This window comes from Larus michahellis, chromosome 3 (assembly GCF_964199755.1).
Source record: "Larus michahellis chromosome 3, bLarMic1.1, whole genome shotgun sequence".
NCBI lineage: Eukaryota > Metazoa > Chordata > Aves > Charadriiformes > Laridae > Larus > Larus michahellis.
The window spans coordinates 65,997,500-66,011,869 of record NC_133898.1 but is presented as its reverse complement, the minus strand read 5'-3'; the positions used below and the strand labels follow the sequence as shown (position 1 = coordinate 66,011,869).

The following is a 14,370-nucleotide window of genomic DNA, read 5'->3' as shown; positions in this document are numbered from 1 at the left end:
TCTAACCTTAGTAATTACCACTCTTGTTTGTAACTGCAAATTTTGTTTCACCGATTCAGTTTGTTTATGAGTTCCTATTCAAATAACAGTGAATTCTAATGTAATTTACTGTAGCTTTCAGTAATTTTAAGTAAGATGTATTTAATTTGAGATAGTTTTTACTTGACAAAGTTTGTCTGGCATGTAACATAACCTTGAAATATACAGTTATCAATCCATTTTCCTCTGTAGGAGTTAGAATACTATGAAAGATTCTGATGGGAAGAAGGGATCTTGATACTATGCTTTTTTGGTTTTGAGTTGCTTAATTAAATTTGTGTGTAGCCTTCCTTCCTCCCTCCCACTTTTATCTCAGATTATTTTTTTTCTTGCATTTCTCCTTAAACTAATTTTACCCAAAAAGAAGTATTTAAAATAATTTTTTTTCTCGGTAAAATTCCCGATTTTTAATTAATGATTCTAGCCTAATACTTACCTTGTCTTTTGCCAGTTTCCTTCAGCATCACATAATGAAAAAGAAGTATAAGGCTTTTCAAAGTTTGTTTGTCAGTGCTTTTGAATCTGTTTTTAAAAGTCCTGGAATTTAGACAACTTAGGCTGAGCCGTGTAGAATAGCATATATTTATGATCTGCATGCAGAAATTACGTGAAGTATGACACATTAGTGTTCATGAAAGGAAGCATTATTTTTTTAGTTTTGTTTGCAGATGCATTCTTTATGAAAATATATTTGCAGTAGTTTGAGTACAGTCCCATTTCATGTTTTTGTATTCCTTGCTTCCCACATTTGTATTCCAACTGTTGTCTTTCTGTACCAAGCAGTTAACAAACGTTTTTCTGTCAGTGTTCTGACAAAGGGAAGAGGAAGGTGTAGAATGTGAATAAGTAATAAATTACAGCCTGAAAAAGCTTTCATCCCTTAATCAGAATCAAAATGTGGCTAAAGTTTACGGCGATGTTTTTTGTTACTATTTAATGTCAATTTGTTACTATTAAATGTCAAAAATATTCCAGTTCCTAACAATTTTTTTTCTATACTAGAGAATTAGATACTCATGGGGAAAAAGAACTGTAATCTTTTGATCCTGTTAGACCAAGAAAAAAAGATGGATAGTAGGACAGAATTTAGAAGATAGAATCAACCTATTGTGCATGCTTGCTGGCTGGAACTTTTGTTCTCCAGTATTTTTACTTGGCACGGAGTTAGTTTAAAATGGGAGTGAGGGGAGTTTCAGTTGTTATCCAAACATAAATCTGGAATAACTTGCTATGTATTAGGAATGAATGTCTGGCATGTACTAAAGACAAAATACTCACTCTGAAATCGTGCTGTGTATTAGCAAAGGAAAAATAACGTGGTATTACGTGACATAAATAAAAGCAGAGAAGTTTCTGTAAAGCTTACTGTATAATTCCTTCCAGCACACCCACACTTAGTATTTGCTGAACAAAGATTAAGGGCAACAAATCGGGACATAAATTTTGTAGTTGTCTTGGCAAAACATTTTTCTGAGAATGATTACTTGCCAAGTCTTTATAAATTTGAAGATAAATGTCCTGTCTGCAAACTGAGAGCAAACCCTCTTTTAGTTAATAATTGGCAAAACAGTTCTGTCTTTGTGCATAAAAGATTACAAGTGACTTGAGCTCTACTTTCAATATTAATTAATATGTAGACATTAGCTCTGTGTAGCCTCCTTTGCCTCCTTAGTGCTTTAGTTTATGTGTATACTACTGTTGTTGGCCACACAAAAATCCTTTTTGCTGCTTGATTTGGATAAAGGGGGCAGAAAATGTAGGTTTTATCTGTGATGAAGCCAAGTGCACAAAACAAGCTTTAAAAGAACCAATAATGGCATTCACCTATTTGTTTCCAGGTATTCCAGATCTTCGTCATGAGAATTACAGGTCGCTTATTTCCAAGATTGTCTACATTCTTCTAATACTTCATTTAGGCTTTGAAAACTTGAAAACTTTTGCAGGAACAGTGTATGGTTTTAGTTGCCTTTTTGTATCAGAATTTTCAGTAGCTTGGCTTTTCATAGGGGAATTTTTTTGTCAAAAGTTACCAAATAAATGCCTCCTGTAAGCCTAGTTGCTTAGTTTTACGGTATATTTCTGTGGTCGTTAGGGACGTGCACTTTAAACATTTTTCAGTGTGTAGAGAGAAGTTCTGAAGAGATGAGCTCTGAAATAATTTTGATGTAAAATGACATCTCAAGCGCAGTATTTTTAAAAGGTGTAATAGTGCAATTGTAATACAGAACACTGAGAAGTTTTCTTTCTGTAGTGTTCATACCATTCAGGAGATTAACCTACTTATTAGAAATTGAACCACTTGCATTAAAGCAAAATTTTTGTGACTTAGCAAGCACAGTAGTAATACATTCCACTGCTTTTACAATATTATAGAATCCAAAACAGCTGTATTTAAAGGAATGTACATAATTACTCTGTTTTCTTTCAGATATATGGGAGGGGAAACTGAACTCATGTTACATTAGGCTTTCTCAACAGAGATGTTGGAGGCTGTGAACTTTTGGCCTCTTGCTTATGAATTCTTTGCAACTGAGATTACCTGTCAACATAAACATGGAGGCCAGTTCTTTGACCAAAGCTCTTTGACTGTTGGCCAGTTCAAAATTTCGCTGATGATATTAACACAGGGAAATTATGTTTTGCTCATTGCTGCTGAAAATTCAGTAACAAACTGAGTTTTCTGCAAGGAAAAGGACATAATATATCTCCTTGACTAGACCAAAACATATCTTTCAGTTACTATCAGGTATCCTTACTGTAAGTAATATTTGTGTGATAAACTACACACAAAACTAAAAGATATGTAAGAGACTTCTGACACCTTAATTGGCAAAGGTAGTTGGCAAAACCAACACAAACCAACCTTCATATAGAATACTTGTGACATTTCAAAATTAGAGAGAGCAGAGAGAAGGATGACAAAAGATGTAGACATGGAAAAACTTGTGTTTGGAAATAAGTTAAGATTCTTTGCCATAGGAATGAGATGTAATAATAATTAAAAAAAAAATAATGCAAAGAGTAGAACTAATAGACGCTTTCTCCTGTTGTCTGTAATAAGGCAAGGGATTACTTACTGTTTTCAGATTCACTCACATACTGTTCTTCATACAGATAATTTCAAAAGCAAAATTTCAAAACATTAAAAGAATATTATTTTTATTTCAGTTGTGTCTGTAGAGGCAAATACCAAATTATTTTCTCTTTTTCCTATTCTGTTTCTGTCAGAGAAATCCCTAGTTCTTTCATTTTTCAACTATTTCGCTTGCTGTCTGCTTGATAAGTTTAATGATTGTGGATAGAGGTTTTCAACCCCCAAGCCCCACTAAGTGTGCCTAAATGTACTTAACAACGTTTTGTTTGTCACTGGTGAGTTTCACACACTGGAGAGTATACTCTCCTTCTGTATCTTCAGTTCATCAGTTGAAATTGACGTTCCAGGAGATTTTGACTGATAGGATATGGTTTGCATTTTCTGACCTGCAGGTTGCCTAGTTCTTCATTGCAATCAGGTTGTTTTATCAAAGGTATTTGAGTCAAGACTCCTTTTCAGTACTGAATGCTATTAGGTAGTCATTCTCTGTCAATAGTAGTTTTCACAAACATCATACTTTTCCTTGATCACCACTTACTTGAGAAAGAAGCAATAGCTTTTGCCCTTACCTCAATAATTGCCTCATCAGAGGCCTGTCTCTGGGCAGGTTTTTTTATTCAGTACTCCTTTTGAACACGTTATTGAAGAAGTGAGCGTGCACAAAGTCTGAACTTTGAAAATTCTTACAGATTGCAGTAGACTCTGTTGTTAGGGTAACTTAAGTGTGCTTTGACTTTTTACTAGTTAATAAGATCATGCAGGAAATCTCCTTTCCAATTTATATAGATGTTGATACAAATCGGGGTTTGACAGCTAGGTGTGGTAACTGTCTCATATTGTCAGTTGTGTGGTACAGAGATGTAATTGCTGTGACAGGTGCAACACGTTTAATCTTAGTTCAGGTGACGTTAATGGTCGGTCTGTAGGATGTCTCTGTTCTTAATATCTGCTGCTAGAGCACCTTCATGTTTTCTTGAGGGTCAGTACGTTTGGATAATAGTCCTTTGATCTTGAATGACCTGAGGACTCTTGGGCACCTCGGTCCTAGAGTCTTTTGTTAGCAGAAAAGCAGTGTTGGTATGGAACACTGTTTGATGTTACCCACAGTGTAAATTTATATCTAGACAAGAAAAACATGTTTCTTATCTGTTACTATTGTTCTTTGACCTGTATCGTCTGTGTGTTCAAGACTTCTGTATTTATTCATTGGAATGCCTGAAGGAGTCTTTGAGTTTTTCTCCGTCTGTGAAATGCAAAGAGGGGAGAGGGCTGGCTTTTTAGGGCTGCCTACAAAGCATACAAATGTCACAGTCCTGTAAATACACCCATTTGGATATTATTGAGGAACAAAAATCTTGCTTTCACTATTTAAATGAATGTATTTGCAATGAATGCGAAAAAAAGCCACGTATAGGTAACAGAAGAGTAACAATTAAGCAGATAACAAATAAGCAGATCTGATCCTCAAGAGTAAATACATTTGCAAGATTTCCATTTATATGGAAACAGAATTCTTTTTATGTAAATGAATTTTGGAAGACATATGAATATGCATACTTCAGCAAGTAGGATAAATCTATATCCAGTAATGACCAAGGGTATTCTGAATTTATGTTGCCCTAGCTCGTATCAGTCTAAAATTAATTTACTTTCCTCTGAAAATGTCTGATATTTGCATCTGTCAAAAAGAAATAACTGATCTAGATGGGCCTGTAGGTCTAGCATCCATTATGTTAATTCCTACATTTTACATTATTAAATCATACCATGAAATCTGTTCAGGGAAGCTTACAATCAAGTATGTCTTTAAAAGTCAGTTTAAATGAAGAATGTAAGTATTAACTCATGGGATTGTGGTACTTTAATAGGCAGCAGACTTAAATTAATTTGAGTGCCTTAGATAAAAAATCTCTGTATTTTTCTGTGTTTGGATTCCTTTGAAGCGTAATTTCAAGTTTGCATGTACTGTTTTCCTAATTTTTAATATTAACATGTCAACATCCTGAAGGTAAATAAGGTGAGCTTGAAAGTACATATCAGTAATTAACTTAATATTAGTTTTGTCACTTGATGAAACCTACATAGCATAGAACCTACATAGCAATTTTTGTTAAACTTGCTGTCTTTCATTTGTCATGGTCAGTTGTTGTAGTTTCACTGAATTTCACAGAATTTCAGAGTTGGAAGGGACCTCTAGAGATCATCTAGTCCAACTTCCCTGCTAAAGCAGGATTGCTTAGAGCAGCCTGTTCCAGTGCTCTGTCACCCTCATCATAAAGAAGTTTTTTCTTATGTTTGATTGGAACTTCCTGTGTTCCAGCTTGTGCCTGTTACCGCTCGTCCTGGGGTTACGGGGAACCACTGAAAAGAGTCTGGCTCCATCCTCCTTAGACCCACCCTTTAGATACCTGTAAACATTAATAAGGTCTCCGCTCAGCCTTCTCTTCTCCAGGCTAAAGAGTCCCAGCTCTCTCAGCCTTTCCTCATAAGGGAGATGCTCCAGTCCCTCAATGTCTCTCTTGAACTGGGGAGCCCAGAACTGGACACAGTATTCCAGTTGTGGCCTCACCAGTGCAGAGTAGAGGGGGAGGATGACCTCCCTTGACCTGCTGGCCACACTCTTCCCTGTGCAGCCCAGAATTCTGTTGGCCTTCTTGGCGACAAGGGCGCATTGCTTACTCATGGATAATTTACTGTCTACCAAGACCCCCAGATCCTTTTCTTCAGAACTGTTTTCCAGCAGGTCCACCCCTAACCTGTATTAGTCCCTGACATTTTTCCTCCCCAGGTGCAGGACTCTACACTTGTCCTTGTTTGAACCTCATTAGGTTCTTCTCAGCCCAGCTCTCCAGCCTGTCTAGGTCACGCTGGATGGCAGCACGGCCCTCTGGAGTGTCAGCCACCCCACCCAGTTTGGTATCATCAGCGAACTTGCTGAGGATACACTCTGTACCCTCGTCCAGGTCGTTGATGAATGTGTTAAACAATACTGGTCCAAGTATTGACCCCTGGGGGACACCACTGGTTACAGGCCTCCAACTCCGACTTGACCCTGCTCCATTAATCACAACCCTCTGAGTTCTGTCACACAGCCAGCTCTCAATCCACCTCACTGTCACCTCGTCTAGTCCACACTTCCTCAGTTTCCTAAGGAGGATGTTATGAGAGACAGTGTCAAAAGCCTTGATGAAGTCAAGGTAGATGACATCTGCTGCTCTGCCCTCATCCAGCCAACTGGTTATATCATAGAAGGCTATGAGATTGGTCAAGCCTGATTTACTCTTGGTAAATCCATGTTGAGCACTTCCAATAACTTCCTGCTGCTGAACATGCTTGGATATGACATCCAGAACGAGTCACTCTATTACTTTCCCAGGGATGGAGGTGAGAGTAACCAGTCTGTAGTTCCCTGGGTCCACCTTCTTGGCCTTTTTGAAGACTGGAGTGATATTGGCCTTCTTCCAATCCTCAGGCACCTCTGCTGTTCTCCACGACCTTTCAAAGATGATGGAGATTGGCCAAACAATAACATCCGCCAGCTCTCTCAGCACTCGCGGGTGCATCTCATCAGGGCCCGTGGACTTACGGATGTCCAGTTTGGCCAAGTGGTCTCTAACCTGATCTTCCTCTACTGGGGAAAACTCTTCCTCTCTCCAGACCTTCCCCCTTGCCTCCAGGGCCTGGGATTCATGAGGGACAGCTTTAGCAGTGAAGATTGAAGCAAAGAAGGCATTCAGTACTGCCTTCTCTGTGTCTTCTACCGCCAGGGTGCCTGTGTTCATAGCATTTATTCATTCCTGTAGTTTCGCTCAGAGTAGACTTTTATTTGGTTATTCTTTGCTGAAAACTTGAATACAAAGGTGCTAGGTTGTTTTATAAATTGTAAATGTAGAAGTAGAGAGGTGTTGGAGGGCACAAGTGTTTTATTTTTGGGAGTCTTTAAATGGTTGGGCAGCCCAACAGCTTTAACATTAAATAATTCGGCAGCTTTGCAGTCCCAAATAAAGAATATACACTCTGTCTGGTATGAATAATCAATTGTATGTGAAAAGTGAAATATTACTTTTAAAATCCAGAAAAATTAGTTAAGTTATGATGCTCACCAGCAGAACCTAGGTAAGTTTTCTAGAGAGTAAAGTAAGTTTTCTACTTTTATTAGACAGACTGATAATAGATGGAAAAGGCAGAGAAGCTGTGTTATATTCATATTTACTGAGACAATTTGAAGAGAAAGGCTATCTCTAGTGCATGAAGAGATGCTTGGAAGGAGAGAGATAGTAAAGCTGTGAAGCAAGTAAGGATCTCTTGCAGAGAATTCTGTGTCCTGCAGGAGGAAGGGCATTGGGGTATGCCATAGTAACTATCTCATGATAGTATTTGGTAGAGTTACAGCTTTTAGTTCTTAAGCTCTGCATTTGAAGGTGTTTTATAGGACTCCCTTGAGGGTCAGGAGTGAGAGTTAGTGGAATGTTTGGTTTTTTTATGAAAAACGTTCTGCATTTTGTTTCTGAATGGTTTTGTCCATTTTCCCTTCTGTGTGTGTGTTAATCCTAGTAAATAATAGTTGTTTGGTTTTACCCACGATTTCCTGAAGCGTATAAAGTTCTGCCACGTGCATATCAAATATCCATAGATTTTTGGTATTAAAAAGATAATTTTTAATCAGAAGATGTTAATCATTCATTTTCAAGATAATATGAAAAACTGGCAACTTTACTTGCATGAAAAGTTTAGTAAAGTCTGTCTTGTCTGATTTAAAGATCAGGTTTGTGTCTTGTGTCTTTTGATTATATGTATGCATATACACGGATATAATAGGTGCTTAATTCCATTTGTTAAAGTGGAGTTTTTAAGCTACATAAATTCCTGCTACATTAAGTTCCATTTCTGAGATATATCCATACACTCTATACATATATGTAAATCATATGAAAATTATTCATGCATAATTAGGGATAAAAATCAATTTGTTCCTATTCGAGAATTGCAAATGAGGATGGTGATTATTTACAAAAGCACTTAATATTGCATCATAGTGGTGCATGCGTCAACCTGTAATCAGCAGAAGTACTGTCTGAGAAAAATAAAGCATAAATCTTAGAAAAATATCTGCTTGTATATTGAATGTATCTAGATTTCGCTGTCATTGCTTATTAGTACTGTAGCAGTACATTGTTAAACCACAAGATGAGTTTGTCGTTCAGATGTGTTGGGGGTGGCATTGCTTTGTTTGCTTATGGGTTTTGTCTTAAATAATAACTTCTGATTTTTTTGTGTGTTTTGTGTGCTTTAAAGGTCGTTTGTATGCAATGCAAACAGGGATGAAGATTGATAGTAAAACCCCAGAATGCCGTAAATTTTTATCTAAACTTATGGATCAATTGGAAGCAGTAAGTAGAATGTATTGCTCTTCTCTAAAATGATTCATGATGTTACTTTAATTTTTATCTAAGCTTCTGAAAATACTATCTTTCCTCTGTCATCAGTCATTGATGCAGCTATTCTGTATGCAGGCATAGCGTATGAATGAAGCTGTGTATAATAAATTGGCAGAAGGACTGAAAGGAGATCAAGCTATATGTGTATTTATGTTTATATGTATGTATGCATGCACAAACATAACTGAAATTTCATACAGTAGACATTTGCCCTAAGGTTTTGTCTAGACAACACGAATTGCAATACTTTATTCATACATATTCTCATGAGAAATCATAATTCATTATGAAATAAATGCAGGAGTTCTAGAAGACTTTTTTTATTGATTTTTCCTTGATTCCTTGAAGATTGTGAGTTATTTTCACTGCTATAGGACTGGCTAGCCTAGTTCTTGGTGCTTTTGAAATTTTTGACCTAAACTGTTGTACCCAGGCAGTTTTTTAAAACATTATCTGAAACATAAAGGTACTTTTGATCATATCCTCTGTTAGAGATTGGGAGTTCTATACTAGGAATTTTTGTAAGCATAGTCTTAACTGCGTGGGTAAGGGATAGCTGTGCCATGCTCTTTTGAGTGGACCTGATAGTATTAAAAAGCGAACAACCTTGAATAGAACAGAGTTAAAGAAAGGTAAAGTCATTGTACAGATGGTCAAAGTTCTAGGAGCTGTTTGTGTTCATATGCTGTAGTTTTCAATAGTCTCAAAGGAAGTAGTGTGTGGACTTTAAGTGCTCATTTGGAAGCAGAAAGTAACATTGAAAAATGAAGCAGCAGTTCTTTTTGTGTTTAGCATTAAGGATTCCATCCAAAATCTAGCCATAACAATGCCTGTAGAGCTTGCGTGAAACTAGTGCAACAGCCTTCAACTCTTCAGGGAAAAAAAATGAAATATGAACCATTTGTCTTTTATTCATACTTTGTGAATCTTGCTATGTTTTATCTCTCATTTTTTAGCAATGGAAAATCCAGTGTTATTGGTGTGTTATTTCATAAAATTTTAACATCTATAATGCGCGAAGCATGAGCATGAGATTTTCATGCTCAAAAGGAAAGAGAGGTGGCAGGACAGATGAGATTAAAACTCCAGATTTTCCTCTTCATTGCCTAAGAGTTGTTAAAATTGTTAAAAATACCCTTGTGGTACTGCAGCAACTAATTTGCCTGCAGTGTTCAGCTGCCCTTTTTGTTTCAAATTTGAAAAGACTAGAAAACCATCAAAAGTCCATGGTTTCATCTTTCAGTTGCTGGTAAGATAGTCTGCATGACAACTGATGCTTAGGTATTGAAGTTCCTTCTATGTAGCCAAGTGGTGGAAGGATGGGGAGAGCAGTTCTGAGCAGGTCTAATACAGCATTTTGGGGGGCTAGGAAGCTTGGGTATATTGAGAAGTTGCAGTAATTCACTACTCTGCAGTAATTCGATAGCAGCCATTTTCAGTCTGCCCTTAACCAGCAGGGGGCACAAAGGGGTGCTGCAGGGCTCTGCTAAGTGTTTCTTACAGCGTTCTGTATGTTGCCCCAACTGATTATTTTAAAGGTTTAGACTGAAGCTTACAAACAATCCTGAACTTTATAGTAGCAAAGAATAAAAGTGTGGATATATCCGGAAATTACCAGGTGTCTTCTTTGCAAGAAATTTCATAATATTCCAAATATGTGAATTAATCAAATACAGTGATTTTGTATCCAAAAATGCATGTTTCTGTCAGAAATATTTTTATATATGATTATGTTATTTTTCTTTTCCAATAGGTAGCTGGTTCATTTAAATGTTTTTAGTAAAGTTAAACCAAATTTGCTTGATTTTACATTCACATTATGAATCGTCATTTAAAATATGCTATACTGAATCACAGAGTGATGGGTAGTTACAAAAGTAAAAAACTTTTTTAACTTTAATATTTTTAGAAGCTTACATAACTGGCTGTCATTTGTCGTTGTCCCTGCCCATGGAAGGGGGGTTGGAACTAGATGATCTTTAAGGTCCCTTCCAACCCAAACCATTCTATGATTTGTGAATTTGAAATCTCCATTGAACATCAGATCAAGTATAGTAATAAGTTATTTTCTGAGTGTAAGATGTATGTATAGGCTGATGAAATATATATAAATATATATATATATATAAAAAATCATTTTCTTCGTCAACTTCAGTGTTTCATTCCAGTTCTATATCTTGCAACTTACAAATTGTGATATGCTCCCAAAAAAAACAATTACACTTTGTAAAATGCAAATATTTTTGAAAACTATGTAGAGCATGTGTTTGACAAAAGTCTTCAAATTTATAGTTCTATTTAGAAAGTTTGTATTTCACTACTGAAATCAAGTAATTTTTCTGGCAACATTCTATGTGTTAAAAAATTGGCAGCAATGTAAAAAATATGGAAATGCAGCCTGCACGATTAAATTTTCTTCACACGCACAATGAAAAATAACTGCTATTCAGAGATTGTTTTTAAATCTTTTGGCAAAATAAAGGCTGCAGGTTAGTATCATGCAGTGTTCCTGTTTTTGTTCTCTAAGGATAACCTGAGGTTTCCTTATGTGCCAACAGTAGCCCTATTCAGAAGCTGTAAATCCACCTGTTGTAAGTGTTAGAGAGTTATTTGCTTTACTGATTTTTATTAGGAAACCTGAGGATTCTTGTACTCTAACGTCTTTGAAAAGAGGTCTTTGAATCACAGTACACTGCTTACACTGAAAATTCCAGTAAGTCCATAGGTCACTAAACCAGTCATGGTAGGGTTCAAACGCTTTGAAAGATATAATGAACTGCAGTGAAATAACCTTACAAGAGAGAAGATACATATTCGCTCTGACCTACAGTATCTTTATAAAGCATGCATTATTTTATCAATTCAACTGTATTGAATCCCGACACAGGCTTCAGAATGCTGGGTCTTTCGGATAGTAAGGGGAAAAATATCTGTAGCTATTCCTTCACAGTGTTGTAGTTGTGTTTATTTTTGACGGGTTTGTTTGGTTTGCGTTTTTTTAAGTATTTTGTGATTGAGGATGGTATTCAGAGCTACTTATTCATAATATTTCTCCTTCCAAAAGAACGTGTTTTCTCTTTAGTGTGTTACTTATAGCATTTGTTATGTCAGAAGCTGGAGATTTGTAAAATGTATGTTGTTTCTTTTTTAAATTGTGTTTGGCTATGTCTAAATTAGCAGCTTCTTTTTGTGTTTGAACTAGACTGCAGAATTGCTAGGGTCTAATAAGGTAATTAATGTATTTTTTTCAACTTTTTTCAGATGAAAAAGCAATTCGGTGATAATGAAGCAATTACTCAGGAAATTGTTGGTTCTGCTCATGTGGAGAATTATGCTTTGAAAATGTTTTTGTATGCAGACAATGAAGACAGAGCCGGGCAATTTCATAAGTAGGTGAAAATCTTTGGGTTTTTTATCTGAATTAAGATACCGGTCAGGAAATTTGAATAACCAAACTGTCTTTCATTTGACTAGAAACAAGAATTGGGCTTTAATGCATTAATTTCTGTTTCAGAAAATTTGATATGTTACTACTTCTATGTCTTTAACTTCACATGTTAACTGGTATCCTCCTCCTTGTGTTCTTTAAGAGGTTGCTCACCTACTGGGCAAGCCTTCTAAAACCCCAGGCTAATATTGAGCTTGACATCAAGCAAGTTTTAGTTTCTACTGTCCAGTGATATTAAAATAGTTGTTATGATACATTATGTGGTTTGACTTACAGCAATTACTACAGCATGTTGATGACTTTGCTAGGCTTTTTCTAAGATAATATAGGATGTCCTATGTCCTATATTGAACATTCTAAACTAGAAACTAGGTGCAGAACGCATGACCAGCTTTAAAAAATACTGAAAACTTTCTGCATAGTAGTCAGGAGACTAGTCAATATATTGCTAAATTTAAACATTGTGAAGTAAGTTCTGTAACATCAGATTAAAAGAAAAAAAGTTAGTGATGATTATCTTGAAATAAGCCGGTATGATCTAAAATGCCAACTTCTAAAGTGTGATCCCGAGTGACTGACATTACAAAGTTAATGACATGTTTTCTTTTTTACAGAAATATGATAAAATCCTTTTATACTGCAAGTCTCCTGATAGACGTTCTGACAGTATTTGGGGAGCTCTCTGAAGAGGTAGGTGTTAGGGGTATCAGTGTATTATCTGATTGCTTTTCCTAGCACAGGTGCAAATTATTGGTTTAGTTCTGTAAAGTTGTTTTTATAATTTGTGAACATGAACTTCAAAGAACACAGATTCTAATTGTGTAGCCAAATACATGTTAGTAAGTCATAAGGAATTGTGCTAAGTATTTCAAATAAATTATATGTGAAATACTAGATAACTGTTATCTTTTAGCAGATGCTTCATGACTTAAATATCAGTTAGAAATTCAAAGTCTGATTATTACTATGGAAAACATAGCATTACATTGAGCAAGTAGGAATGATTATAGGGAAAAATGATGCAAGGTTCCTGGCTTTTTCCACCTTCGCTTTTTTCACCCTGCAAGCCAGAACTTTAGTGCTAGTAGTCGAGGTGGAATTGTGTACAGTTTTAGTTAGAATAAATATTTTTGGGTTTGCAACAAACCCCACTTTTAAAAGGTGATATGTTAAGTTGGAAGAATATGAATTTACTTAATGAAAAATGGCTTGCTGTCTGGCCATTAGGACATGGATGTTTTAATTCAAAAAATTATCTACTGAAGTAACTAACACATTGCTCTTTGTGGCAGGAAATCTTTAAATGAAACAAGTATTCCAGAGTTGACTGAACAAGGACATGATTACTTTTATTAAGGAACACAGTAGAATAATCTCTTGGTGTGTTTTAAAACAAACTTTTCTATTAGGTGCATGGTCAGCTGCTCTTTATTATTCATGCCCCAAATCTCAGATATAGAGGAGCAGGTACTCTTAATAAAGTACTCCTTGTTCTCAAAATTAAAAGTGAGGTTTCCTTGTGAAATTGTTAAATTCATGAATGAGAAGCTCATTTTGAAAACGTAATGATATAGATCATAACTACTGGCAAAGAAAAAAAAATTGGCAAAAGGTGCTACTGACTCGTGAAGAAAAGTTTCAAACATTGTTAAAGAGAGGTTGAAATACCTGGAAAAACAAATAAGAAACAGCAACGATGCTAAACAATGTGAGACAAAATCAGGAAGTGCTGATCACGTAGGTGCTGAATATGTCTCAGGACACCTAAATCCACACAGGTAGTCTATGAATATTATTTTTTTTCCTCACATGCTTGAGTGTTATAGGCTACCATGCTTACAATAGCAAGCTAGAGATATCCATTATACTGTCGCTCTCTACCCTATTCTAGATGACAGTGTGATAGACTTTGTGAAGTACAATTTGGAATTTCACTTTATTGGAGGTGATGATGTTGATGTGAAACATGGTATCAACCTTCATTGGTCACTTGACCAAATTATTCCACTCATCCTTCCACATTTCTCTTCTCTGTTTATTATCAGCCTTCCTCCTTGAAATATATTTCCCCATGACTATCAGATTTGGTTATTTCTCTTTCCACTTTTTACAAAGTAGTTGATTTGCATAATCAGTTTAAGATTTCTCATAACAATTGAGAACTCGTCCTGGATTAAAAAAAAAAAACACTATTGTAACAGTCCTGGGAGATAAAAAGTGGCCAATCTTCATTTCATGTTTTGACATATTAAACTTGTAGCTGGGAACAGTAAAGTTTATTTTAAAAAGTGAAATGGAAAATCTCAAAATAGTTGAGATTCTGACATTTATTTCAATCACTCATGTTTTGC

General features: G+C 35.9%; 1 protein-coding gene across 2 annotated transcripts in view; it reads left to right on the top strand.

Moving 5' to 3' along the window:
* Positions 1-14,370, top strand: part of VTA1 (vesicle trafficking 1) — a 41,745-nt gene that overhangs the window by 8,108 nt on the left and 19,267 nt on the right. For both annotated transcript variants that reach the window (XM_074580563.1, XM_074580562.1), the window contains exons 2-4: positions 8,429-8,523; positions 11,833-11,960; positions 12,634-12,709. In XM_074580563.1, coding sequence (XP_074436664.1) covers positions 8,429-8,523; positions 11,833-11,960; positions 12,634-12,709 — 299 coding nt within the window. The remainder of the gene's footprint in view (positions 1-8,428; positions 8,524-11,832; positions 11,961-12,633; positions 12,710-14,370) is intronic.